The sequence below is a fragment of the Schistocerca americana genome, chromosome 1 (assembly GCF_021461395.2).
Source record: "Schistocerca americana isolate TAMUIC-IGC-003095 chromosome 1, iqSchAmer2.1, whole genome shotgun sequence".
Taxonomy (NCBI): Eukaryota; Metazoa; Arthropoda; class Insecta; order Orthoptera; family Acrididae; genus Schistocerca; species Schistocerca americana.
In genome coordinates, this window is record NC_060119.1 from 175,442,257 (window position 1) to 175,469,621 (window position 27,365).

General features: G+C 44.7%; 1 protein-coding gene across 3 annotated transcripts in view; it reads right to left on the bottom strand.

The window, feature by feature from the left end:
• Window positions 1-27,365, bottom strand: part of LOC124623901 — a 122,272-nt gene that overhangs the window by 46,444 nt on the left and 48,463 nt on the right. For all 3 annotated transcript variants that reach the window (XM_047149074.1, XM_047149073.1, XM_047149071.1), the window contains exon 4: window positions 4,252-4,416. In XM_047149074.1, coding sequence (XP_047005030.1) covers window positions 4,252-4,416 — 165 coding nt within the window. The remainder of the gene's footprint in view (window positions 1-4,251; window positions 4,417-27,365) is intronic.

A 27,365-nucleotide genomic window follows, 5' to 3' on the forward strand; every position in this document is an offset into this window, starting at 1 on the left:
AGTCAAAGTGCGACAGAGTACCTCGATGATGGTCAAACCAGCAACGCATGCGTATGGCCCTATGCACACGGTTGGTGTCACTCTGGAGGACGGAAATGTCCATGGCACACTCACTGCGAAAATGTAGAAGAAAGGATAACACCTAGTTGTTCAGACGGTTGAATTAAACGTCCTGTTTCATGTTCTTGGTAACCTCAAAGAGTGGAACCAAGTCAGGGTACGAAAACCAGCCTCAAAGCAAAACTATCTCCGGCCTGAACCATTACTTACACACCCTGTGGGTTGAACGCCTCGTTGGCCTGCCAGTGCATGCGACGCCTTACATTATTTGTAGGACGCAAAATCGCTACTGCGATACATGATACAATACTGCAATGCCTGTGTTGTTCACGAAAATTGCGCCTTACTTCAGAACTGCATGGAAACTACAAAATCGTATTTATCCTCCGACACCGGTGAAAGGACTTCCAATTGAAAAGTCTGCCCTTTACAGGAATAGACACTGAAGACCCAACGAAAATGGTACACCACTCTAATATCGTGTAGGGCGCCCACGAGCACGCAGAAGTGTCGCAAGACGACGTGGCATGGACTCGAATAATGTCCGAAGTAGTGCTGGAGGGAACTGACACCATGAATCCACCAGGTCTATCCATAAAAGCGTAAGAGTAAGGGGGGGGGGGGGTTCGGGATCTCCTCCGAAAAGTACGTTGCAGGACATCCCAGATATGCTCAATGATGTTAATGTCTAGGGAGTTTGGTAGCCAGTGGAAGTGTTTAAACTCAAAAGAGTGTTCCTCGAGCCGCTCTGTCGTAATTCTGGTTGTGTGGGGTGTCGCATTGTCCTGCTTCAATTGTCCAAGTCTGTCGGAATGCACAACGAACATAAATGGATGCAGGTGATGAGACAGAATGCTTACGTACGTGTCACCTGTCAGAGTGGTATCTAGATGCATCAGGGACCCCATATCACGCCCCACACCATTACGCAGCCACCACCATCTTGAACAGTCCCCTACTGACATTCAAGGTCCATTGGCTCATGAGGTTGTCTCCACACCCGTAAAAGTCCATTCACTCGATACAGTTTGAAACGAGATTCGTCCGGCCGGGTAACATGTTTCCAGTCATCAGCAGTCCAATATCGGTATTGACGGGTCCAGGCGAGTCGTAAAACTTGGCGTCGTGCAGTCATGGAGGATAGACGAGTGGGTCTTCGGCTCCAAAAGGTCATATCGATGATGTTTCGCAAGCTGACACTTGTTAATGACTCAGCATTGAAATCTGCAGCAATTTGCGGAAGGGTTGCACTTCTGTCACGTTGAACTACTCGTTTCAGTCGTCGTTGGTCTCGTTCTTGAAGGATCTTCTTTTCAGCAGCAGCTATATCGGGGATTTGATGTTTTACCAGATTCCTGACATACACGGCACACTCGTGAAATGGTCGTACGGGAAAATCCTCACGTCATATCTGCCTCGGAGATGCTGTGTCAAACCGCTTGTGCTGCAACTGTAACACGACGTTCAGACTCTCTTAAATCTTGATAACTTACCATTGTAGCAGCAGTAACGGATCTAACAACTGCACCAGACACTTATTGTCTTATATGGACGTTGCCGAGTGCAGCGCCATATTCTGCCAGTTTACATATCTTTTTATTTGAATACGCATGCCTATACCCGTTTCTTTGGCTCTTTAGTATACATAATGAATGTAAGAATGCAGGTTGTAGACACATGGTTCATAAGATATGGAAGTTTCGGCCTGATTGTGACACATGCTCGGAAAGCGTACTGGTAAGGCGACTGCTCGCGGAAAGCAGGAAGTCCCGGTTCGGCACTTATTTACATTCCATTAAAGAGCTGGAGGGTGTCAACATTCAGACCTACGAGTACATGTCACCACACTACATGAATCCGGTCAGCTAGCGTCAACGTACCATATTTTTTGGCCAAGTGACTACGTGCAGCTCTGTGTGCCGCCAGCCGCTGTTGGCAATGGCCTTTTTACGATACACCCGACTCCAAGTGTCCATTCCATGCATTTCCCTTGGCAGTGTTCGCTCGGAAACTATCTGAGGTGGAACTGAATTCATTAACAGCAGCAATTCCTATCATGCTGCAAGCCAACTGTCATCGAATGGACATGACAATACCTGTCTATTAGGATATATTCACGACGGCAGTTCTTGCGCCTTGTTACAAGGTTGCGAGTTGTACACCATCTCATATAGATACTTTGGAGTCCACGTTAGTACACCAGTAAGTCGGGCAACTTCATTCACGATGTTGGTATGGGAACGTCCAAACACGACATCTCCTTTCGGCCATTCCTCATGTCTCCTCGGCGATCTATCTTATTGCGCTGGTATCATACAATTAACAGTCACCTACACACCACTGTGCTGCCATGACTTACACCAGCGGTGAAGGGCCACTTGACCAACTGGTACCAATTCTACAATCATCTACAACTCTCCAAAGCGACCAGTGGATCCCTTTAAGTGGGTAAGAAATATTTTGACTGGTGAGCTTATACACTCCTGGAAATGGAAAAAAGAACACATTGACACCGGTGTGTCAGACCCACCATACTTGCTCCGGACACTGCGAGAGGGCTGTACAAGCAATGATCACACGCACGGCACAGCGGACACACCAGGAACCGCAGTGTTGGCCGTCGAATGGCGCTAGCTGCGCAGCATTTGTGCACCGCCGCCGTCAGTGTCAGCCAATTTGCCGTGGCATACGGAGCTCCATCGCAGTCTTTAACACTGGCAGCATGCCGCGACAGCGTGGACGTGAACCGTATGTGCAGTTGACGGACTTTGAGCGAGGGCGTATAGTGGGCATGCGGGAGGCCGGGTGGACGTACCGCCGAATTGGTCAACACGTGGGGCGTGAGGTCTCCACAGTACATCGATGTTGTCACCAGTGGTCGGCGGAAGGTGCACGTGCCCGTCGACCTGAGACCGGACCGCAGCGACGCACGGATGCACGCCAAGACCGTAGGATCCTACGCAGTGCCGTAGGGGACCGCACCGCCACTTCCCAGCAAATTAGGGACACTGTTGCTCCTGGGGTATCGGCGAGGACCATTCGCAACCGTCTCCATGAAGCTGGGCTACGGTTCCGCACACCGTTAGACCGTCTTCCGCTCACGCCCCAACATCGTGCAGCCCGCCTCCAGTGGTGTCGCGACAGGTGTGAATGGAGGGACGAATGGAGACGTGTCGTCTTCAGCGATGAGAGTCGCTTCTGCCTTGGTGCCAATGATGGTCGTATGCGTGTTTGGCGCCGTGCAGGTGAGCGCCACAATCAGGACTGCATACGACCGAGGCACACAGGGCCAACACCCGGCATCATGGTGTGGGGAGCGATCTCCTACACTGGCCGTACACCACTGGTGATCGTCGAGGGGACACTGAATAGTGCACGGTACATCCAAACCGTCATCGAACCCATCGTTCTACCATTCCTAGACCGGCAAGGGAACTTGCTGTTCCAACAGGACAATGCACGTCCGCATGTATCCCGTGCCACCCAACGTGCTCTAGAAGGTGTAAGTCAACTACCCTGGCCAGCAAGATCTCCGGATCTGTCCCCCCATTGAGCATGTTTGGGACTGGATGAAGCGTCGTCTCACGCGGTCTGCACGTCCAGCACGAACGCTGGTCCAACTGAGGCGCCAGGTGGAAATGGCATGGCAAGCCGTTCCACAGGACTACATCCAGCATCTCTACGATCGTCTCCATGGGAGAATAGCAGCCTGCATTGCTGCGAAAGGTGGATATACACTGTACTAGTGCCGACATTGTGCATACTCTGTTGCCTGTGTCTATGTGCCTGTGGTTCTGTCAGTGTGATCATGTGATGTATCTGACCCCAGGAATGTGTCAATAAAGTTTCCCCTTCCTGGGACAATGAATTCACGGTGTTCTTATTTCAATTTCCAGGAGTGTAAAAGTTATTGTAACACAGATTAGGCAACACGTGTCATAATTAATATACAGATGAAACCGTTATTACTTACGAGAGAGTGCCAGATAGAACTTCTTTTGTCTTTAGTTAACTCCATTAATAAATTAATTAAATACTAAATTTCATAGTTATTGTTACTTTATGTTGATCATTCAGGTTCTGTATGCCATAGGCCTGTAGAGATACTCTGTGAACATAAAACATGCTCAGCAGGGAATGTAGTTTCATGAGAGGTAAAAATCGAAGCAGCACTGTGTCTGCGTTACTCACTGTCGTCGGAGATCAGTCGTGCCTCATCTTTGTCGTCTGTGGTGACCTGGGTGCATGACAGACGCTCGGAGGAGTGCATGCAAACGACGCTGTCAGGCCGCAGCTTGGACCAGCTGCAGATGCACGCGCCGCCAGAACATTTGCAGGAGTCGTGACTCTCTACAGCTGAAACGTACACAACATACTGCGTGATTTACCGTTTGTCTTACAGCAAACAGCAGCGTATTGTTGCTGCTCGACTAATATCTACTGAGCAGAGTGCAAGCCTTGAGTTCATGCATGAAACCAAATGTATTCTATAATACCTTATAATATGTTCTTATTGATTACTTTTTTCTCATATAGTACTTTGTTATGGTTGCTGATTACGGTAGTAGACATACTGTAACATGTCATATACCATACAGAAGGGACGAGTGTGCAGTGAACCTATCTTTTTGACTGACAGTTTAATGAGGCACGGACCTTACTTTTTTTGTCTAATTGCTAATTCTGCCAGCGACACGGGGAAAGAGGAGATGGTTTCGCTCATTGTTGGTGTACCGCTCGTTAACGCAACTGTTCATGCTACTTAAACTAGGGAGAAAGCAATATTGTATCACTGCTGTTGTCACTGCGAGAAAGCAAATATCGTTCTTTCCTCAAGAACAAACAGTAATTTGCAGAAAAAGCGAAAAGAAGAAGATGAACAGACCACTTCCTCTTGGAGCAGCAATAAATCAACGGCATCGACAGTATCTGACTGCAATGAAGTAAGAAAGCAGCGTGAGGCACTGGAAGCCAAGTCGTAAATTGCGACAGATAACACTGCGAGGATATCTATGATTGTAGACCAGCTGACTCCTCCTCCTGCTCACTCGCCTAGCATTGACATGAGCAAGTCAGTAACAGGATCCACATCAGCGAAAAGAGAAGATCTGTGCCCATTGCTTGTCCCGTGTAAAGCTGCAAAAAGCAGCTAGACAAAACTTGCCCAGTCGTGGTTCAGGGTCTAGACTTTCAGCTGGAGCCGCCTAATCATAAATCGACTCAGCAATGGCGATGATCGAACCAGATTCCATGCCTTTCAGGAACAGGCATTGCCCGAACTGCTGGAAGTACAAGATGGGTGCCATAGACGCATAAAAGTCTTCACCTGCAGTTGGTACATGGGACGGATCCAAAACAGTCGTACACTGTCCGCTCAGAGGAAGTCGAGTGCAGATGACTGGTGGGAGCAACTGGTTCAAATGGCTCTGAGCACTATGGGACTTAACATCTGTGGTCATCAGTCCCCTAGAACTTAGAACTACTTAAACCTAACTAACCTAAGGACATCACACACATCCATGCCCGAGGCAGGATTCGAACCTGCGATCGTAGCAGTCGCGCGGTTCCGGACTGAGCGCCTAGAACCGCTAGACCACCGCGGCCGGCCGGGGGCAACTGGACTGACTAACGACGAACATGGACTACGAAGCTGGTACCGACAATAAAACACTATCGCTGCATGAACTGTAACAGTTGGCAAGGATCAGTCCGCCAACTGTCCTACCACCCGTCCAGACGGTCAAGAATATTTTTTTTCGCAGGTTTTAGCAGCGACAGGTTTCTCTTCCGCTCTACGCCGCCACCCTTCAAAAGCTTTCGTATACCATCTCGTAGATGGGATAATATTAATGGGTGGTAGCATCCAGACATGTGGCGAATATCTCAAACGCACATTCTGAGATTCGTCAGTACAACCCAAGCTCCTCACGGAGACGACGGCAGCACATTTTGTGACGATCACTATGGGAGTATGGGAGTGGGGCGTCTCTGCTTTCTTAAAAAGTAAAGAAATGACCGTGCCTGAAGGACATGACACCGGCTATTGGCCACGCAAAAACCACCATCGTGGAGATATCCCTAAAGTTTCACCAGCTAAAGGAGCTCGGTTTGAGGCCTGTTTCTCATGTGTAGCGTTCCCCTAAACCGCTTCAATAGAGTTGTAGAAGAGGGAAACAGCACGTGCCTAACGTTATGATTTTAGTCAGCTAGGCTCGATTGGAGGGGTGCAGATATAACCATGTCTTTTCGTCGACCACAAGTATTCTCCCAGTACAGTTAACAACATTGTGAGAAATCCTAGCAGGAGGCAGCACTATCCAGGGAAGTTCTGTTAGTGGCAGAAGGGAATCACCAACTAGAACATTTTAATCTGAGTCGAAACCGAACTTCAAATGGCTCTAAGCGCTATGGGACTTAACCTCTGAGGTCATCAATCCCCTAGATTTAGAAATACTTAAACCTAACTAATCTAAGGACATCATACACACTCATACCCGAGGTAGGATTCGAACCTGTGACCGTAGCAGCAGCGCGGTTCCGGTCTGAAGTGCCTAGAACCGCTCGGCCACAGCGGCCGGCGAAATCGAACTATTCTGTTCAAGAGGTATAAGTGACTGGAAAGTCCGGAAGTTTAAGCAATTTCGACTGACGCTGGATCTCCCAAAGTCAAGGAATCGAAAAGCAGCTCTCTGGGTGTAGAACGAAATTCGTCAATTCTCTGAAGCCGACAATTAGAGAGATCTTAGTGATCAACAAAGATTTTTTTTTTTAATACAGAGATTCTACAAGAATTCGCAATTACGTTCTCGTGCACAGACTTGGAATTCCGAAATTCATTTTCAGGTTTTCTTGGTTAGTTTTACGGCTTTATAAGTGTGCACGTGCGTAGTAGGTAAAATCTCATATATGACTCTGAAGCTATTAGCTAGGTGCAGGTGGTGTTTAATGAAACTGGAGCTATCGCGATCTAATTGTATCTAAGTAAACTATGTTTGTTTCTATAGAAACTTCAAGTGTTTGTCTTTGTTACCTACGTGTATTTGTACTGTTACCGTATTTGACATTGTAGAGATTTTGCCGTAAGCTGCAAAGAATCGATAGAAGCTGGTGTACTGACGGTTAGCAGTCAACGTTGTCCAATCCACTCGTTGAATATTTCTGAATGTAGCTCGTGGTCTTGTGGGTAGCACTGTTAACTCCCCGTTGCGAATCTACGGGTTCGATTCCCACCCGTGTCGGAGATTTTCTCAGCTCGGGAACGAGTGTGTACGTTGTCCTCATCATTATTGACGTGCAAGTCGCCAAAGTGACGTCAGATAAAAAGATTAGCACCAGGTGGTCGAACTCCTAGAAGTGAACACATGGCCAAATATGCCATACACATATTTTATTTCTGAATGCAGTTACATATCTACAGACCCTTATCGTTCGTGTTGTTGTAGAGATGATTCTAAAGTCAATGTGAGACCGACAACTGTTACTTAGAATCATTTTATAGGCGTAGCAGAGACTACAACACATGCACGTTACTTAGTAAACGTTTCATTACTGCCATTGTCACATAATTTGAGTTCGTGCGCCACATTCCAGCGATTGGGAAAGAGACACTGCTTGCAGAGAATGCGATGAAGGAGCATTCTGTAAGGATAAACTACCGATGTTGAACGGGGGCATGCTCTCACAAATTACCTGCTGACGTAATGAAAACATTCTTTAAAGAATGGTCAGCCAAGACTGTTTCGCAGATGTTGTAGATAAAGGAAAATGGCCGGTGGCCAATGCATCGTTAGGTCCCGCTGACGTGTAATTACTACTGTGATGACTCAATTCACGAACGCGTCGTTACTAATATGCATTGTACAATAACCATTTCAATGTCCGTGTTATTGGACAAGGTGATAGTGATTGTTGTAACTTGTTGGTTGTTTTCTATTACTTTTTTAAAACATTTTACTGTGATCTACGTTCGGTTGTTACATATAATAGTCCATTTTACGAATGTCATCTTCACATTAATAATTCAACACGGGCTTTTTCAATTACTTTGGTTGCCATATGCTTATTGTAGTCATATGCTGACAATTTATACAATTATAAGTGTGTGTAATATGTAATGAAAATAGTGTGGCAGTGGTGATATGAATGCAGTTCAAAGCGTCACATGCGTGTACCAATCCGTGACACAGTTTTCCCTGATGCCGTAGTGGTACGAGGCCACTCATGCTCAGTGTAAAATGGGATTGAACAGTTTCCTTATCCCTCTGACGTCGTAGCTTACATGATTGCTAGCCGAAGCTTGGATCCCAACGTCTGAGTTGCATTAACTTTAAAATTATGCACTGTTTAAGAATTTCTGCTAGTAACAGCATAGGAACAAATGCCACTTTACTCAGCCAAAAAATGTGGGAGGATCCCTTCTGCAATATGATCACAAGATCCCTGGACGCGCCTGTCTAAACATTTGAAACCAGTACGGCCCCGCGCGGCAATGCACCACTAGTGCAGTCGGCCAGTAAGAGCTCATTGAGCAGAAACGCTGCAGGACACTGAACACTTGCTCCCAACTAGACAAACACGACGCGAAGTGTACAACACGACTGGAAGTCTGTTCAAATGTTCAAATCTGTGTGAAATCTTATGGGACTTAACTAATAAGGTCATCAGTACCTAAGCTTACACACTACTTAACCTAAATTATCCTAAGGACAAACACACACACCCATGCCCGAGGGAGGACTCGAACCTCCGCCGGAACCAGCCGCACAGTCCACGACTGCAGCGCCTGAGACCGCTCGGCTAATCCCGAGTGGCCGACTGGCAGTCTCCCAGTCTCCCAAGCCACTAAAGAGCCTACCTGCTCTTAGTTAAAAATTGCAGGAAATCCAAAATCCAAGACAGTAGTTGCGGTTTCTGTCACTAGTTTGTCAGTCACCGTGGCACTACTACCACTGTAACTATCATTCTGGCGCCAGTCTATGAGACCTAAGTTAAAAAGGGGGGAGGGGGGATTTGAAGGAGTACACTTACGTTTTAACTCTTATTGAAAACTGGAGGGATATTCGAATTGTCCTGAGTTTAAAATGCCCAATAGCCCAACACATCTGTCCTACAGCAAAATTTAAAAAAAAGTCGTACAACAACATTCGCTCTTGAGTGAGAACTTGTGCAGTGGCTCACGAGACAAATGTTTCGGTACGATGTTTTAAACATTTAGCACCAAAATATTTATGCATGTGAGTCGTCATCTATCAAGTACGTGGCTGTCGCTAACAGCTAACTCCCAGTTCCGTCAATAACACGGATGATGTTATATGCGCCAGGTATGTATCTGTACAGTTGAGAGCTGAAGACGTTTATACAAAGTGAGACGTTGAATCATAGTCGAAAAAAGAGCAGCAAATACATACGACGAAAACAAAGGAATTTTACTAGAGTAATTGTCAACAGCCTACACGTTCATGGGTTTTTCGTGGCGATAAAACTCTATTACCTTAGACGACAGAAGGCAACGCTGTTCATCAGTACGAGTACTCAGTTCGAAGTGGGACTCATTACTGATGACAATCATATTTCGGTCAGTGGGATGCCAGGCCGAAGACGAGTCTAGAGACACCCCGGACAGAGTTGGGATACGAACTTGGCTATCGCTCGAGGTACGACCCGACAACCAGAAATGGACGTCTGGAGTGCCAGTTTTATTCAATAGCAGGACCCCTTTGGCTATCATCCGCGGCGCCCTTACAGCACGGCGATAATTGAACGATATTTTACGCCCCGTTTTTTTGCCCTTCATTTCAAGCCATCTTGGTCTTTCATTTCAGAAAGATAATTCCTGTCAACATACGGCTGGAGTATCTACTGCTTGTCTTCGTCCTTGCCAAACCTTACCTTGGCTAGCAAGGTCGCCGAATCTCTCCGAAACTGACAACGTTTGGAGTTTTATAGTCAGCACACTCCAACCATCTTGGGGTTTTGACGATGTAACATGGTAGAGGGTCAGAATTTGACACGAAATCCATCAGGAGAATACCCAACAACTCTATCAATCAGTGCCAAGCTGAATAACTGCTTGGATAACGGTTAGAAGTGGACCAACGCGTTATTGACTAGCTCAATTTGTGAAAATCTTTCTCTTAAATAAATCATCCAATTTTTCTGAAATTGTAATCATTCATTTGTCTGTACGTGTACACCAGATGTACTGATTCCCGTCCCATTCGGATAATTCTTTCCTGGTGTGCATATATATATATATATATATATATATATATATATATATATATATATATATATATATATATATACACACACTCCTGGAAATTGAAATAAGAACACCGTGAATTCATTGTCCCAGGAAGGGGAAACTTTATTGACACATTCCTGGGGTCAGATACATCACATGATCACACTGACAGAACCACAGGCACATAGACACAGGCAACAGAGCATGCACAATGTCGGCACTAGTACAGTGTATATCCACCTTTCGCAGCAATGCAGGCTGCTATTCTCCCATGGAGACGATCGTAGAGATGCTGGATGTAGTCCTGTGGAACGGCTTGCCATGCCATTTCCACCTGCCGCCTCAGTTGGACCAGCGTTCGTGCTGGACGTGCAGACCGCGTGAGACGACGCTTCATCCGGTCCCAAACATGCTCAATGGGGGACAGATCCGGAGATCTTGCTGGCCAGGGTAGTTGACTTACACCTTCTAGAGCACGTTGGGTGGCACGGGATACATGCGGACGTGCATTGTCCTGTTGGAACAGCAAGTTCCCTTGCCGGTCTAGGAATGGTAGAACGATGGGTTCGATGACGGTTTGGATGTACCGTGCACTATTCAGTGTCCCCTCGACGATCACCAGTGGTGTACGGCCAATGTAGGAGATCGCTCCCCACACCATGATGCCGGGTGTTGGCCCTGTGTGCCTCGGTCGTATGCAGTCCTGATTGTGGCGCTCACCTGCACGGCGCCAAACACGCATACGACCATCATTGGCACCAAGGCAGAAGCGACTCTCATCGCTGAAGACGACACGTCTCCATTCGTCCCTCCATTCACGCCTGTCGCGACACCACTGGAGGCGGGCTGCACGATGTTGGGGCGTGAGCGGAAGACGGCCTAACGGTGTGCGGGACCGTAGCCCAGCTTCATGGAGACGGTTGCGAATGGTCCTCGCCGATACCCCAGGAGCAACAGTGTCCCTAATTTGCTGGGAAGTGGCGGTGCGGTCCCCTACGGCACTGCGTAGGATCCTACGGTCTTGGCGTGCATCCGTGCGTCGCTGCGGTCCGGTCCCAGGTCGACGGGCACGTGCACCTTCCGCCGACCACTGGCGACAACATCGATGTACTGTGGAGACCTCACGCCCCACGTGTTGAGCAATTCGGCGGTACGTCCACCCGGCCTCCCGCATGCCCACTATACGCCCTCGCTCAAAGTCCGTCAACTGCACATACGGTTCACGTCCACGCTGTCGCGGGATGCTACCAGTGTTAAAGAATGCGATGGAGCTCCGTATGCCACGGCAAACTGGCTGACACTGACGGCGGCGGTGCACAAATGCTGCGCAGCTAGCGCCATTCAACGGCCAACACCGCGGTTCCTGGTGTGTCCGCTGTGCCGTGCATGTGATCATTGCTTGTACAGCCCTCTCGCAGTGTCCGGAGCAAATATGGTGGGTCTGACACACCGGTGTCAATGTGTTCTTTTTTCCATTTCCAGGAGTGTATATATATATGGTATTTGGTGCCATTGACGGACATACAGCAAATCGTTGAATTTTGAGATGAAAGCTGTCAGTTCTGCACTGTCACCAACAATTATTATCGAAATCAAGAATTTTGTATCTGTCTATGACTTTTACATCAAACCTGCATTCCTCCCATTTACCCCGTACATCGGAGAATCAAATTTAGTATTCACTGAGTTTTCATCTCAGCAAATGACACCTGACAGCAACCTCGTCACAGAAAATTTACTTCCCATGGTTGATAAGGACATCATCTGTCTGGAAAGACGGAGCTCCGTGGTATCAGCTAACTGTTGCCATATGCTGCCGTTACAGATATGACTGCGCTTGTCATACAGGTCAGCAGAAACATATCTTGAGCAGTTAAACGTTACGTATGGCTGAAAAACCTTACATCGTGATCAGAAGTACTCGAAATGCTAATGACACTTTGTGTACAGCATACGGGTAACAACGTGTGTTTTTATCAGGTTTACGTTTTGCCACAGGATTTCTGTAACTTTTTGACGAATATTGGGAACTACAGATGTCAAAGAGCGTCCCAGATGTGTCCATGTTAGACGGAATTTGAAGACTATGTCGATATCGCTCCATGTTCGAGGTTGCTGCAGATTTTTTCTCTCCTTAGTGTGAGCTATCGTTTTGTCTCTAATGATACAGATGTTCATAACATATTAAAATCGTATCATAGAATGAGGTCTAGTGTTTGGGTTCGCATTGTATTTTTAAGCGATTTTTATGTGATTACTTACATAAATTGTAAGGGTTTTACGCTGTACTTAGGACGTGTCACATTGCAATTCGGGAATTTAAAGGTGTGGCCAATACTTTTTTATCTTACTTATATACAAAGGCTTTCAAAATTATTTATGGCAGATCTTGATGTGTTTCCTGCAAGAGAGCCACTTGCGCAGGATGTCGTTTGCCAGTGAAGGTTGTGAGTGTCAGGAGATCAGCAGTAAAACTGACATGTGAGCGGACGTGGAGGAAATTCTACAATTTGTGGGGAACTGAAATATGTAAGACTCTAGCTAGACTTTCAAATACTTCCAGCAATCATCGAACACAAAATTATTCGACATTGCAGGGACTCCGATATTGTGGAGGTTGCTCTAAAATATTTTGAAGTTCAGCCTTTGAATCTATTACGTGAAATTGGAATAAGTTGGAAAAATTGCCCAATTCATGTGTTGATTAATTTATTTAGGCTACAGTTGATTTAAACTACACAAAACTCGCTTCCCTTATTTTATTAAGCATTTGATGATTGCACCGAGCTGATGTTGCTAACTTATGCTATTGTACCATGAGGACTACATGACGCTACATCCACATGTTACAACAAAATTGCAACACATTTTCCCTGTGCTACAGTAAACCGCAGCAAATAACCCCATGTTAGAAGTAAATTTAATAAAATTCCCTACATTGCAGGAAAGTACTGTCAAAAAGCTCCACTATCAAAAATCTCCACGTTAGAATAAAATTGTAATGAACTGTTAGATCCTACAGCAAAAACTGTATCAGAATGACTATGTTAAACTAAAATTGTGACAAAATACCCTGTGTTACAGCCCAGTTGTAACAAACTGTCCATGTTTAACTAAAACTTTAACCAAATTTCTCTGTTACACTGAAACTGTAGTAAGTTACTCCGTCTTACACTAAGAATTGTTAATTGTAATAAAATGTTCCATTTCAAAGCAAATTTCTAACAAAATGCTATTTTTACAGCAAAAACTGAAATGAATGACCAATTAGGCCATCATGTTACAGAAAAATCGCTGTACTCATGCAGTCTGGAGAGGTCTATAAAAGCTTTCGGGTAGACCACTGACCTAACACTACAAGTCAGTACAAATTCTGCATGGTATAGAGGCCAGTCATGCTGATTTGCTGCTATTAATAGAAGCAGCATGACAGCTTTCGAAAATTTTCGGTGCTGTTACCACAGACCTCTTAGCTCCAACACACTCTCCTACTACTGGGATTTTTCCTGACATCATGCAGTGTAACAGTTGTGGGATTTAGCTATAGTTCACAAACTCTCCATAGCGGGAGAACACTGGCTGTTTGTTAGATTTAACAGATCCTATTAGGTTTCTCCAGGCCGCCATTGTAAAACTAGGTCACTTTTGCTAAGTACACAATACAAGACGACGCTTATAAAAATCCAAAACAACATCCACATGAAATCACAATCCGAAATGGCAATCCAGGACATCATTGATGATGTCAGATTCCAAGAAAGCAATCAAAAATGATATTGACAGAACCTGCAAAATTCTCAATCCAAAATAATCGTGTACCAATTGTCAATCCAAAATAATCGTTTACCTCCTGAGCAGTGCTGCGAAGTTGACACCTCAGGAACGACTTGCGAGTATCTCTGCGGTGCTACGATGTGAGGTTCTCTTTGGTTTGCTTGGACAGAGCATGCTGGAGCAGCGTGCACAAAGAGATTTTTCGTGGCTGCCCTTACAATAGGTCGCTGGCGGTCTGTTTTGGTTACGAGGCGCTCGGTCTCAAAGTACTCTGTTCGGAACTCGCTGGGAGAGTAATGAAAGCCGGCCGCTGTGGTCGAGCGGTTATAGGCGCTTCAGTCCGGAACCGCACTGCTGCTGCGGTCGCAGGTTCGAACCCTGCCTCGGACATGGATGTGTGTGATGTCCTTTGGTTAGTTAGGTTTAAGTAGTTCTAAGTCTAAGGGGCTGATGACCTCAGATGTTAAGTCCCATAGTGCTTAGAGCCATTTGAACCATTTTTCTTCTTTTTTTCTTCAGTAAGGAAAAATGAAGTAAACAAGTCAAGGAGGACGTTCCTGCACTGGGGGCGCGACACAACCAAAAGAAATGCGACCTGAGGCAACTTCTATTCTCCAGGTTTCTGGTTTATCCAGAGGACAAAGCCTTATTGGTCCTGTTAAGACTGGGTGAGCACCGTAATTAACTATCCTCGTGCGTTGTTTTCCTCAGATCCGGGCAGCGGAGTTTGTAGCACAGTTCTTAGAATATTATTGGACTGCATACCCGTTTGAACCGTTGCGATGCATCACTTTCTTCCTTACCTCGACACGTAACCATATTGCTTATTTAGTTCGCTTTTGGCGGTTCATGTCGATCTACCATCGCCATGTTCAGCTTCCCTCTTGGACGTAATTTATTTTCGGTTTTGGCTTCTGTTGCCAAGCGTTTCTGTTGAATGGGCGTTATATGCTATCATCTTCGGGCTAAGTGTACCCGCTATAAATTTCTTTGAAGCATGTTTGCTTATTTGAGCCACCGTTTGGTATTTCATGTTTGAATTTATTGAAAGTTGCTACCTCTCTCGAGGCACCCCATTTTTTTAATTACATTTAAAAGCGGTATAGTGATATGTGTTTCCTCTCTTCTTAAAGAGTTTTGGTGTGTTGCAGATGTCCGTTATAGTCTGGTACCTCACGCCAGCCTTGGAGTGTGCCTACCCGCTGTCGGTGGACCTTGTGCGTGCCTGATTTGGTTGATCTTGTGGCTGGAAACCTTGACCGACCTTAGGACATGCTGTTGGTGATCACACCTTACAGGCACCACTTGTCTCTGTTCTGCGCGTTATGTCTGGTATCTGCCTCTTTTACCAACTGTACAGTTTACTATTGTTTGTGTGTCTTTTTCTTAACTGAAGAATCTTAAAATCGTTTATTAGGACATTTTAGTAAAACCTAAACGAATCTTGAAAGAGCACCCAAATCTCTTACCTGTTTTACATTGTTTCTAATGAAATAGGGATCCCCTTGTTATAATTTTTTTTTAATTGTGGTAAGGACTATGGGAGCAAACGGCTGAATTATCAGTCCCTAGGCTTACGCACTACTTAATCTAACTTAAAGTAACCTACGCTAAGGGCAACACACACACCCATGCCCGAGGAAGGACTCGAACCTCCGACGAGGGGAGCCGCGCCAATCATGAGAAGACGCCCCAGACCTCACGGCTACCCCGCGCAGCGATCCCCTTGTCAAAATCACTTTAAGGCATAACTATTTGGTACTCAATTTGCATTTGTAGTAACAATAATTTTGTGGCCAAATAAATTGAAAAATGTTTTAGACAAACAATGTTAAATTCCCACCCCCTCCACGGTCCCGTAATTCCTAATGTGTTGTCGAGCACACACAGTGGTGCCGCAGCGCCGCGCACCATTCTGCTAGCAGAGCTTGGTTTTGTTGCTTATTTTCTGTGATTTCCGGTCGACTGAGCACTGTTCATTTCTATATTTGTTATTTTTAGGTATTGGTTAATTCTGCCCTAGGTTCAGAGACTACCAGTTGTTGTTTGCAGGTTTTCTGGGACTGACATGGAATCGTTCCTGGTGTTCAGGCTGGGCGTACTGCGCAAGGAGCAACTCTGGCAGGAGCTCAAGATTCGTAGCCAGTGCGAAGACGGTGACGTATCGGATTTGTGTTTGCAGCTTCATATCATACCCGCGCTCCCAGTGCAAACTACTCAGAGCGTTCTGAGCAGGTACGTGCTACGCTGGAATGCTGTACGACCTCTCTGAGCGATGTTGGCAAGACCACAATTTTTTTTAGAATGCAGTTCTCATTTTCTGTCCCAAATCTATAGGCTTTAGGCAAAAAAAGTGGTCCAACAAAAACATTCATATTTCTTTACGTACTACACGAATATGTAAAAAGTGAGGGTTCCTATTTAAAAAAACGCAGTTGATATTCGTTTGACCTATGGCAGCGCCATCTAGCGGTCCAACTATAGCGCCTTCTGGTTTCCACCTTCAAGCTAGACGATTTTCGTTCTTTGTAGTTTTTTCGTTTGACGCTTATTTCGTGAGTTACTTGGCCTGGTCACGATCAATGGACCACCCTGTATACTCCCGAAATGTGCTCTACACCATCTAGCAATGCGAATCACGAACATGCATAACTAGAATTTTATATATTGAATGATCGGAATCAAGGTATATATTAGGTATATAGGTAGTGCTATTGAACTACCCCATCCTAGAACTATCCTGTCCAAAAACTGTATCGTACTACGTTGTCCAACTATCCTCATGCTTTACTACCCTGTTAAGACATCTCATAAGGATGACTCTCGCGAAGGGCTGACTCCCTTCTACAAACATCTTGTATGGTTGATCTGTACATACTTTAATTCCAATACGTTAGATATACACAATTTAAATTTTGCATGATAGGGATTTGCCTTGCCCCATGGTATAGGGTATGCCTTGGTGTGTATATCAGTTGAAGTATCCGCCAATTTCGGAGTATATAACAAGCCTTAAAATCATGATTACATATTTGGTTAATCTAATGACAAGAAATTGCAAATTACAGGGAAAAAGTCCCGTCATTTCACAAAACAATAGCGTGTGATTTTGCCTCTTGCGCCATATGCGTCAGTCCATTGGAACATGTCACCCTCGATCATAGACGCATCTATAGATGTATCATAGACCTATGCAAAATGTTGTCACTCGCACTGGATGAATGCTATAGAAATCATATATGGGTGAAATTTTATGAAAAAGGTCATGAAAAGAAAGTACATCAGGAGAAGACTGCTGGTTGTCTGTGCTGAGTCAAATACTTCTTGAAACGCTTTCAAACAAAACAGGTAATATCTGCAAAATGGAAACACATCAGCATTCGTCTGCAGAACTAAAGTCATTGTGCAGTTTTATACATGATGTGCAAGACCTCATCACCTACATTGGCTTGGCTCAGCCCAAAACAGAATATGTGATGCAAGCCTAGCATCTTCCAGTGGCTGGATGTTAGCTATCAAACAGCGTCGAAGCAAATTAAGTGAAGCTGCACTCTTTCATGTTACTAACAGAGATCAAACCGCGTGTTTCGACTTTGGTGGAGTCCTGAAAGGTTTGAAAGAAATTAAAGATCCATGGGCTGAACATAGTCTGTCGTTTTCCAAGTGTTTGTTTGTGTTTCCTGCGAAGGGTAAATGTTTTGTAGATTATATATATCAGAACTGAGATGTATTAATTACAATTAAGAATTCAGATAATATTAAATTCCTAGTCCTAAAGCATCAATTGCTTCATCGTCTGAACGGGTGTGACTATGAGGTTCCTCAACAATAATCACCTGTGTAAATTTTGTTCATGTGAAGAGATGGGAGTGCTATTCTTTTCATGCTGACACATTGGTGTTTTTGATTAATCTGCAACTTCCATTTTATGATGTGCACTGTGTCAGAATCCTATTTTAGCTACAGTAAGGTTGACACCCCTACTATGTCGAAACGACGGATCATGGAGTTAAGTGGAGCATGTCGGTCGGCACGCTGGGCGCTAATGATACAACATTAGAGGAACAAGAATTTGTCACATTAAGGTTTACAATCGTGTGTTCTTCTGTGTCGGCGCCAAGGTCAGCAGAATTTCAGCCTATAGCTTCGGGATTGGCTGACGCTGTCACAGCAATCTCCGGCAGCCATCACACTGTGGTGTCGATCTCACAAAACAGCGACGGTGGGTGAGCAGCAGTGTGCGCTGGCCATCTGCGTAGCTCACACAACAGACTTTGCAGCCCAAGATGAAGACTATGGTTTTACCACAGCACTCTTGTAGCCATCGGAGGGGGGTGCTCGGATAATCTCTCAGCAGTTATGCACAGTGTGGAGGAAGGTCTGGAATGTCAGTAACTACTTACAGGTACTAGTCAGGGGCAGCACATCACAGAACTGTTGCGTGTGAACTGGTACGTCTCACTGTGACACTGCAACAGCTGTACTGTTAATTTCATCTCATGTAAAAATGTGCTAAGTCTCTTTATCATACAACAACTGGCCTGTAAAGTCTCTCTGACATTGCAAATGTATGAACTACCAAGACACTCTCTCCAAGAGCTGAATTGTTAAGTCACGTGAGATACATTTATGATGCAGTAAACATTCGAAACTTGAAAACTAAAATTTGTTATTCTACACATACTTTGATACAACATTTGTGTATTGTCAATATACAATTTTTTACTTTCTTTGCTGTGTAAGCTAAACCACTATCCTTAAAACATCGTCATTCTTCTTTTATCTACATCAACTGCATCATCACACTGCATTATTTTCCAAATAATATTTTTTTTACCCTTTAAATTCGGTTTGTATTGCATTCAAACCAACTGGACCTCTGTTGGTATCTAATTTCTGATTATACGAGTAATACTGGCATATGTAGGTATGATACACATAGATGGACTGATGCACTTGTCTAACTCCTCCCCTTTCTCTTGAATTTTATATTCGAACATATACCTGAGAACATCATCGAAGAGCACTTTACCATGTGTTCGCCATAGACTGAATATGTCCATGGCAGTTTATATTGCAGCGACGAGCCACGCATGCTCACGACACTTCGATAGTCTAAACTCTTGGGTTTGGCGAAGTTAACTTCAATGTATCATCCCCAAATATGTGGACGATGGATGCACTGCTGCTGTTATTGAAGATATCGGCGTCGAGAGAATTGATTGTAGTCGGTTGTCATGCAACACACAATATATTAACTTTGCTGTACAATTGATCCCACTCTATAACAATCAACTGCATTCTCTACATTTACTACAACTTCGAACTCTGTCAGATGCTATACCGACATCAACACGTTTCGATCGGTTGGTGGTCGGTGATAAGTAGTGTCGGCCAGCAGCAATCTAAAATGACTTAGCTGCCGCTCGACAAATTGTGCATAGGCTGTATATAGTGCAGCGTCAAAGTCTAAAAACAGTTCAACGCGCTGATTTCATTTGCATTCCAACTCTTCGGACGCTGCATCATGGAGAATGACTGCGTGCTGGATTAATATCTGTTGCTGCTTATATGAGTCAGGCACTGCGTCATCTACGCAATGGAAATGTTGTGCTGGGGGAGAAATAAATCAAAACTATGAAAACATATACATGTACACCTCTATTACTTTAAGGGCTTCTCTAATCTCCAGTAATTGCCCAGTATTGTGATTCTTAAGCATTTACAATCATTACAGTCTTCCTCTTTCCGACCTGACTTCCTCGTCATTCCAAATATTCCCAATCTACTGTTCCTTTATGCAGCTCGCACTTGCTCCTTCCCAGTAACGACCATTCCAGGATTGCCTTTGGCCATCGCCCTTGCTACATTTACTGTAAATGGCCACAACGTTCTCAGTTATTTTCGGCACTGATGGATCTGTATCCATTTTCTCCCTGATTTCCTTATTTCTTAACCTCTCTCTGCCTGGACATACTGGTTGCCTTTCTTATTTCATCCATCTCTTCTATCTGTACTCTGCTTCTCTGCCACACCCAGGGTCAATTTCTATGTACCGTATGTAAGTATATTTTCAACTACTGTTCGCAGATTTTTTTAAATACTGTCCTGGTTCACGGAACTCTGTTTAGTATCACAACCGCTCCTTTTGCCTGCTGGATCCTGCCTGCCACATCTGCTTCATAGCCTACTGCGGTGTTGATAATCGATCACAAGTGTTTAAATTACTTTCTACTTCTACATCTAAATGCACAAACATATGGTGCAAGCCACCATATGGTGCCTGGCGGAGGATGCCTTGCACCATTACTACCTATTTTCTTATCTTTTTCACTAGCAAATAGAGCAAGAGATAAACGACTGTCTACAGACCACTTTAAGCCACATTACTCGGAGAGCCGGAATGTTCGCATTGTACGCCTCTACTGGTAGATGTTGGAGCCGATGTCGTGCTGCATCAGTAAGCTTCCCACCATCCACGTACGGCTTTCCATTGGGTGCATCCTTCAATGGGGCAAACAGACAGAAATCGGAAGAGGCTCTTTATGGTCTTTAGTTAGGCAGCCAGGGCACAGACCTTTCAGTGCCCGAATTGCTGGAGGAATGTGTCAGCATTACCAACAGAGACGCCCAGTTGACCAGCGAGATGTTTGTCATTCATGGATCACCTCGTATGAGAGTGTCCGCACGTTCCAGAACTGCTGGAGTCATATCTGACTGCAGCCGGCCAGCACCCAGGAGATCGAACAGGTTAGCGCGACCTTGTTGAGGTGATGACAGAGGTCTCTCCCAACGATTAACCGTGCTTTTGCCCACTGCCAGGTATCCATGGATATTCTGCGAGCGCCTATGAATGTCTACAACGCTCGGAACGCACCTCCGTTACGGACGCCATTTTGAAGGCTATGTACAGCGCTAGCACCTATCGTAACTTTATGGATCTTTAGGACCTGAAGCGGGTGTATTCCACGATGTCCCACAAGAATTCCGCATTTTTTCTACCGAAATTGGCCGAAAAAAAGAAGTGTTATTTACTGAACGCCATTCGTATACAGAGAAAGAGAGCTCCTATCTCGCTTCCTTGGGGCGCTCCATACGATACCTTGTCTAGACTCGCCGTCTAGGAAAACGTACTATTACTTAAGAAGTCTTCGTGAGTTTGACATATCTAGAAACTTACTGCATATGCTCGGACCTTCGTTAACATTCTGCAGTGTGGCACTGTGTCATACAGCCGGCCTGGGTGGCCGAGCGGTTCTAGGCGCTCCAATCTGGAACCGCGCGACCGCTGCGGTCGCAGGTTAGAATCCTGCCTCGGGCATGGATGTGTGTGATGTCCATACGTTAGTTAGGTTTAAGTAGTTCTAAGTTCTAGGGGACTGATGACCTCAGAAGTTGAGTCCCATAGTGCTCAGAGCCACTTGAACCATTTGAACTGTGTCATACACTTTCCGGACCTCTAGGAATGTGGAACCTGCCTGTTACTCCTCATCTATGATTCGTAGGGTATCATGTGAGAAACTGGTAAGATGAGTTTCGCACGAGGAATGGTTTTTAAAGCCGTGCTGATCTAGGATCTCGAGACAGCAGTTTTTCTGTTTGAAGGAAATTTATTACATTCGAATTCAGAATCTTCAAAAATTCTGCAGAATATTGGTCTGTAGTTTTGAATGTCTGTTCTCTTACCATTCTTATATAATGGAATTACCTGTGCGTTTTACCGGTTGCTTGGGACTTCGAGTTGGAAGACAGATTCGCGATAAATGTAAGCTAAGAAAGGGGTCAATACCGTAGATTACCATCTGCGAATCGGAACTGGTACTCCATTCAAATGTGGCTACTGATTTGTTTCCAATCTCTCAGATGCTTCTCTCCGTCAGGAATGCATATTTCTATGTCCTCCACAACAGAGTCTGTGAGACAGTCAAACGATGATATGCGTATACGATCCTCCTGCGTGAATGGTTTCAACAGCGAAATTTAAAACTTAAGTTTTCCTTATGTTGACTGCTACTGCAGCATAACGCTGGTCAACGAGTGACTGGATAGAAGCCTTCCACCAGTTAAGCGATATCACGTAGGACCAGAATTTTGTTGGCTTGTCGGCAAGATGTTTGGCTAAGCTCCGACGCTGGAAGTTGTGTGCTTCGCGCAAAAATCCTTTTTCAGAGTTTTGCCTGTCGACATTTTCGCGTTTGTTTTTGAACCGATAGTGCAACAATCTGTGCTTCCTCGGCTATTTTTTTTAATTTTGTCATTAAACGGCCTTAATCCACTTAATCGACACATACTTCTCCAGAGTGCGACCTGGAATCAGTTTAATTTTTGCCCATAATTCCTCTACGTTTATCATACTTAAGATAAATGATGTCCATTCATTGTCTAAGTCAGACTCTCACAAATGCTTATCTACTCTTTCTAGCCTTCTTGACGGGTTTATTAACTTTATTAACCATGGTCCCAATGATGACATCTTCATCACTAATATAGGGTTATTACAAATGATTGAAGCGATTTCACAGCTCTACAATAACTTTATTATTTGAGATATTTTCACAATGCTTTGCACACACACACAAAAACTCAAAAAGTTTTTTTAGGCATTCACAAATGTTCGATATGTGCCCCTTTAGTGATTTGGCAGACATCAAGCCAATAATCAAGTTCCTCCCACACTCGGCGCAGCATGTCCCCATCAATGAGTTCGAAAGCATCGTTGATGCGAGCTCGCAGTTCTGGCACGTTTCTTGGTAGAGGAGGTTTAAACACTGAATCTTTCACATAACCCCACAGAAAGAAATCGCATGGGGTTAAGTCGGGACAGCGTGGAGGCCATGACATGAATTGTTGATCATGATCTCCACCACGACCGATCCATCGGTTTTCCAATCTCCTGTTTAAGAAATGCTTCTGCTTTAGCCTTTTCCGTAAAATTTTCCAAACCATCGGCTGTGGTACATTTAGCTCCCTGCTTGCTTTATTCGTCGACTTCCGCGGTCTACGCGTGAAACTTGCCCGCACGCGTTCAACCGTTTCTTCGCTCACTACAGGCCGACCCGTTGATTTCCCCTTACAGAGGCATCCAGAAGCTTTAAACCGCGCATACCATCGCCAAATGGAGTTAGCAGTTGGTGGATCTTTGTTGAACTTCGTCCTGAAGTGTCGTTGCACTGTTATGACTGACTGATGTGAGTGCATTTCAAGCACGACATACGCTTTCTCGGCTCCTGTCGCCATTTTGTCTCACTGCGCTCTCGAGCGCTCTGGCGGCAGAAACCTGAAGTGCGGCTTCAGCCGAACGAAACTTTATGAGTTTTTCTACGTATCTGTAGTGTGTCGTGACCATATGTCAATGAATGGAGCTACAGTGAATTTATAAAATAGCTTCAATCATTTGTAATAACCCTGTATTTTCCTCTACACTGACGTAGTCGATATGATCAGACCTTTTTATAGCTACAGAGTCCAAGGTGTTTCCATTGCGTGTGGGCTGTCGAACTAGTTGCTGAAGACAGTTCTCGGGAAACGAGTCTAAAACTACTCCACACCTCACTGTGAGGTGTTACAAGTTTTTGTTCTCTTTGTTTTCGTATTGTTCCATGATTTAAAGTAGTCATGTGCTATATTCTGGGCGCCACTGCGAGGGAGTTTTTCAAAGTAAACCTGTGTTATAGTTTCGACCTCACGAAGAGAATTCGTTAGTTTTTGTTCATTTTTAGCTGTTCTCGCGCTGTTCCACGAATTGTTTTCGAAGTAATCGTATGCTTTATCTTTTGCCTATAAACTGTTTCAGTCTAGTGTTTTATTTCAGCATTTTTACTTTTGTGCATTTCTTGTAGCCTATATTTTTGTTGTTCTTTATTGCCAAATTTGTCGACTTCCCACCTGTATAGCGCACTGATTGCGTGAATGGCTAGAGGCAGAGTGCAGCAATGTAGCAAATCCTCCTCTCTGTGCCTAACATAAGATTTCATTTTTGTAGTAGTTTTTTCCATTAAATGTATCTGGTCTTGGCCAGGTCAACTTAATTTCTCTGGGGCGAAAACTGGAGAAACTTTCGTATGCTCTGGGAGAGTGCAGTCTCACGCTAGTGGGTCAACTGGACAGTCAGTCGAGCCTTTGAAGAATTTATTCTCATGGCTCAGCTTCCACAGACAATGAGCTGCGGAACGGAAGACTCGTGTTCCGAACAGCAGAACGGGAAACCACTGGTCGGGGGAAGGTGAGAATTGTGCTGCGTTTGTAAACTTCAGCTGGGGTCCTCAGCTGTCCACTTACTATTATGCTGCTGTGTGTGGTCTCCAGATACATCCCCTCAAGGAAAATGTGTAGCCACTCCTGTGTCTGGAAATTTCCAAACTTTGCCCTTCCTCTGTAAATGATGTAAAGCGCAAAAACATTTTCAGAATTTCCGACAAGCAAGTCTAGAAGTGGGACCGGCTGACACTCATCTCCCATTTCCATATAGACGGATCTCATTGGCAATACTTAGTAACTTTATAGTGGGAGCTAGTGAGCGGGTTTCGGAACCCTTGATTGGAAGAGCAGTTAGGCCCTTTCTGGGATTGGCTAGAAATATTGTGCGGGGGTGCCTTTTCGAAGTGTGAAGGAGGGCTACCAAAATCCGTATGGGGATTCATTCTTGAGTTGTTATTCTGTGGTAACTTCTACTTGGTGTTTTTCTTGACTTCCGTCTCCTGCCAGGTCTTGAAGCTTCACTGTGAACTTAGGCGGGAGCGCGACACCTAATGAGGAGGATGACAAGATCCGCGATTCGCCGTCACATCACATCGGCTCGTCCGGCAGCAGTTACCAGCGGCCGCAGTTCGGCGCCGAGTGACCGAGTGACTTGTCCACACTTCCTCGATGGCAGTCACGGCAAGACCACATTTGCAATGCACACTCCCACCATCGGAAATCATGATATGGGGGAAAGAGGAGTTCATTATTCTCCTTCTGCTGCTGCTTATCCATTAATGGATGTTGCCGACCACATGTTGCATCTTTCTTCTGTGAACCGCAGTATGTAATAGCTGGTCTACACTTGGCAGTCCTGTCCACTGCTTTATATTGTCCAACCAGGATGTTCTTCTTCGCCCTTGTCTTCTTTTTCCTTCAGTCTTCCCTTCTATTATTAACTGCACAAGCATATATTTGGTGTTCCGTATTATATGTCCTAGGTACGCAGTTTTTCTTCTTTTAAGCATTGTCAACATTTCTCGCTGCTTGCTCATTCATTCCAGTACTTCGGTGTTGGTTATTCTTGCAGTCCACGATATTTTAAGCATTCTGCGATAAATCCACGTTTGCGAAGGCCTCTAACTTCTTCGTTGTTGTCATATTTAGTGTCCATCCTTCAAAACCATATAGAAACACCGAGCAGATGTAGCATTTTACAAATCGGACTCTAAGGTTTAGGTCTAGATCTGTGCCTGTAAGAATATTCTTAAATTTTATGGAGACTTTTCGGGAGTTCTCTATGCGACTTTTTATTTCCAAGTCTGTTCGCCAGTTTTCACAAATCCAGGTTCCGAGATATTTAATCTTGTTGACCCTTTTCATAACAGACCATTGACTTCATTGTTGGTTTCTATTTCTTAGTCCTCCTAACTTGTTCCACTCGCTCTACGCACTGATATGAAAGATTTTCTGCAAACTAATTGTGGCACCAAAGTAATTTTCTTTGTAGCTACTCGCGTTTTGTTTCATTGTCGGTTTAATTTATTAGAGATCACCCGCGTAGTGCTTTTTCTTCCTGATTTTTTCTTTATTCATTGATTTGTTGTGCGTTCTGTTCGAATTCATACATTTTTTGTGCGATTTTAAAGTTTTGCCACCACGGTAAAGTGTAATTTGTGTCTGCATACGTCTGGGCACATTCTCAACCGTAATTGTTCTGCGTCATGCCGGTGCCGACTCCAACACCTATTCATTTTCTTATCGATCTTCTACTGTAATTATGTAAATTCATTCTCAAACTGTCTTATAACCTCGACGTTTATGTGTCCTGAGTAATTTCTACTCAGTACTTGAATAATTGTTATTTTTCCAGATCAAACTCTATCATTCAGCAACCACTGAAGTAAATTATTCAACTGAAATGCCCGGGACCTCCAATTATAAGGAATAGACGAGGCTCCTGACAACTTCAGGAAATTATCAAACAACGTTTCCCGATGTGCGCAGCAGTTGCCTTTTCAAGTAGCCTTTCGCTTCAAGGGCATAATGTGTTATCTTATATGATCTGGATTAATAAATTGAGCGTCAGTCTAGTCTGCATACCCACGGAGCACCTGATGAGTAAGTGCTCTTGTTCACAGCACACCCGGCTGCTGTCACTCTTGTGTAAGGTGAGAAGGGAAGAGGAGGGACACCTGTGATATTCTGCAGTTGAGCTGTGTGTATCTCTCTGACATTTTTCAATTGTGCTTTGGAGAAGATCCTAGGCAGACGACGTTTCAGTCAAACTATATATTTCAGCACTAACCGTAAGACGAATGTGAGACTCCGCTGCAGTTCCCTAAACTAATGGGCTGTATTGCAGGGCACGACAGATCAGTGACTTGTAGAAGTTGAAACTAATGTGTTCCGCTAGCGTTTATGTTGGATCAGAAGCGTCTACAGATGATGTACACGACGTGCTGGTGCCACATTAGCTGAATCGGAAATGTGAAGCTAAGGTAGCACAGTGCTGTTACTTCAGAATGGATTTTCGGATACGTGGATGGGTGGTGGTGATGTAAGGTTGTTGGCTGATGATAATACACTGCTGATCATTAAACTTTAGAGTATCGAGAACTGTAGGAAATTACGAAACTTCACCTGTTGTGTGCATGCAGTATTTGCTGGTCCATATGAAATTATCTTTTGTTTTGTCAATATACCATTACCATCGTTCACTTCGCGAAACACCACGTACGAAACAGGCACTGCCGTTACTATTCTCAAAGGCACTGTCATCACGATCCAGTACCTTCCAACATGCTCTACAGCATTTATAAGCACGTGTCGTTATTGGTTCAAATAGCTCTAAGCACTATGGGACTTAACATATGAGGTCATCAGTCCCCTAGACTTAGAACTAATGAAACCTAACTAACCTAAGAACATCACACACATCCATGTCCGAGGCAGGATTCGAACCTGCGACAGTAGCACCAGCGCGGTTCCGGACTGAAGCGCTTAGAACCGCTCGGTCACATCGGTCGGCCGTGTCGTTACTGTTAGCTTTCGAACGTCAGGTGTTCAATTCCTTTGTATGATGAATTTCACTTAATAGAAAACAAGA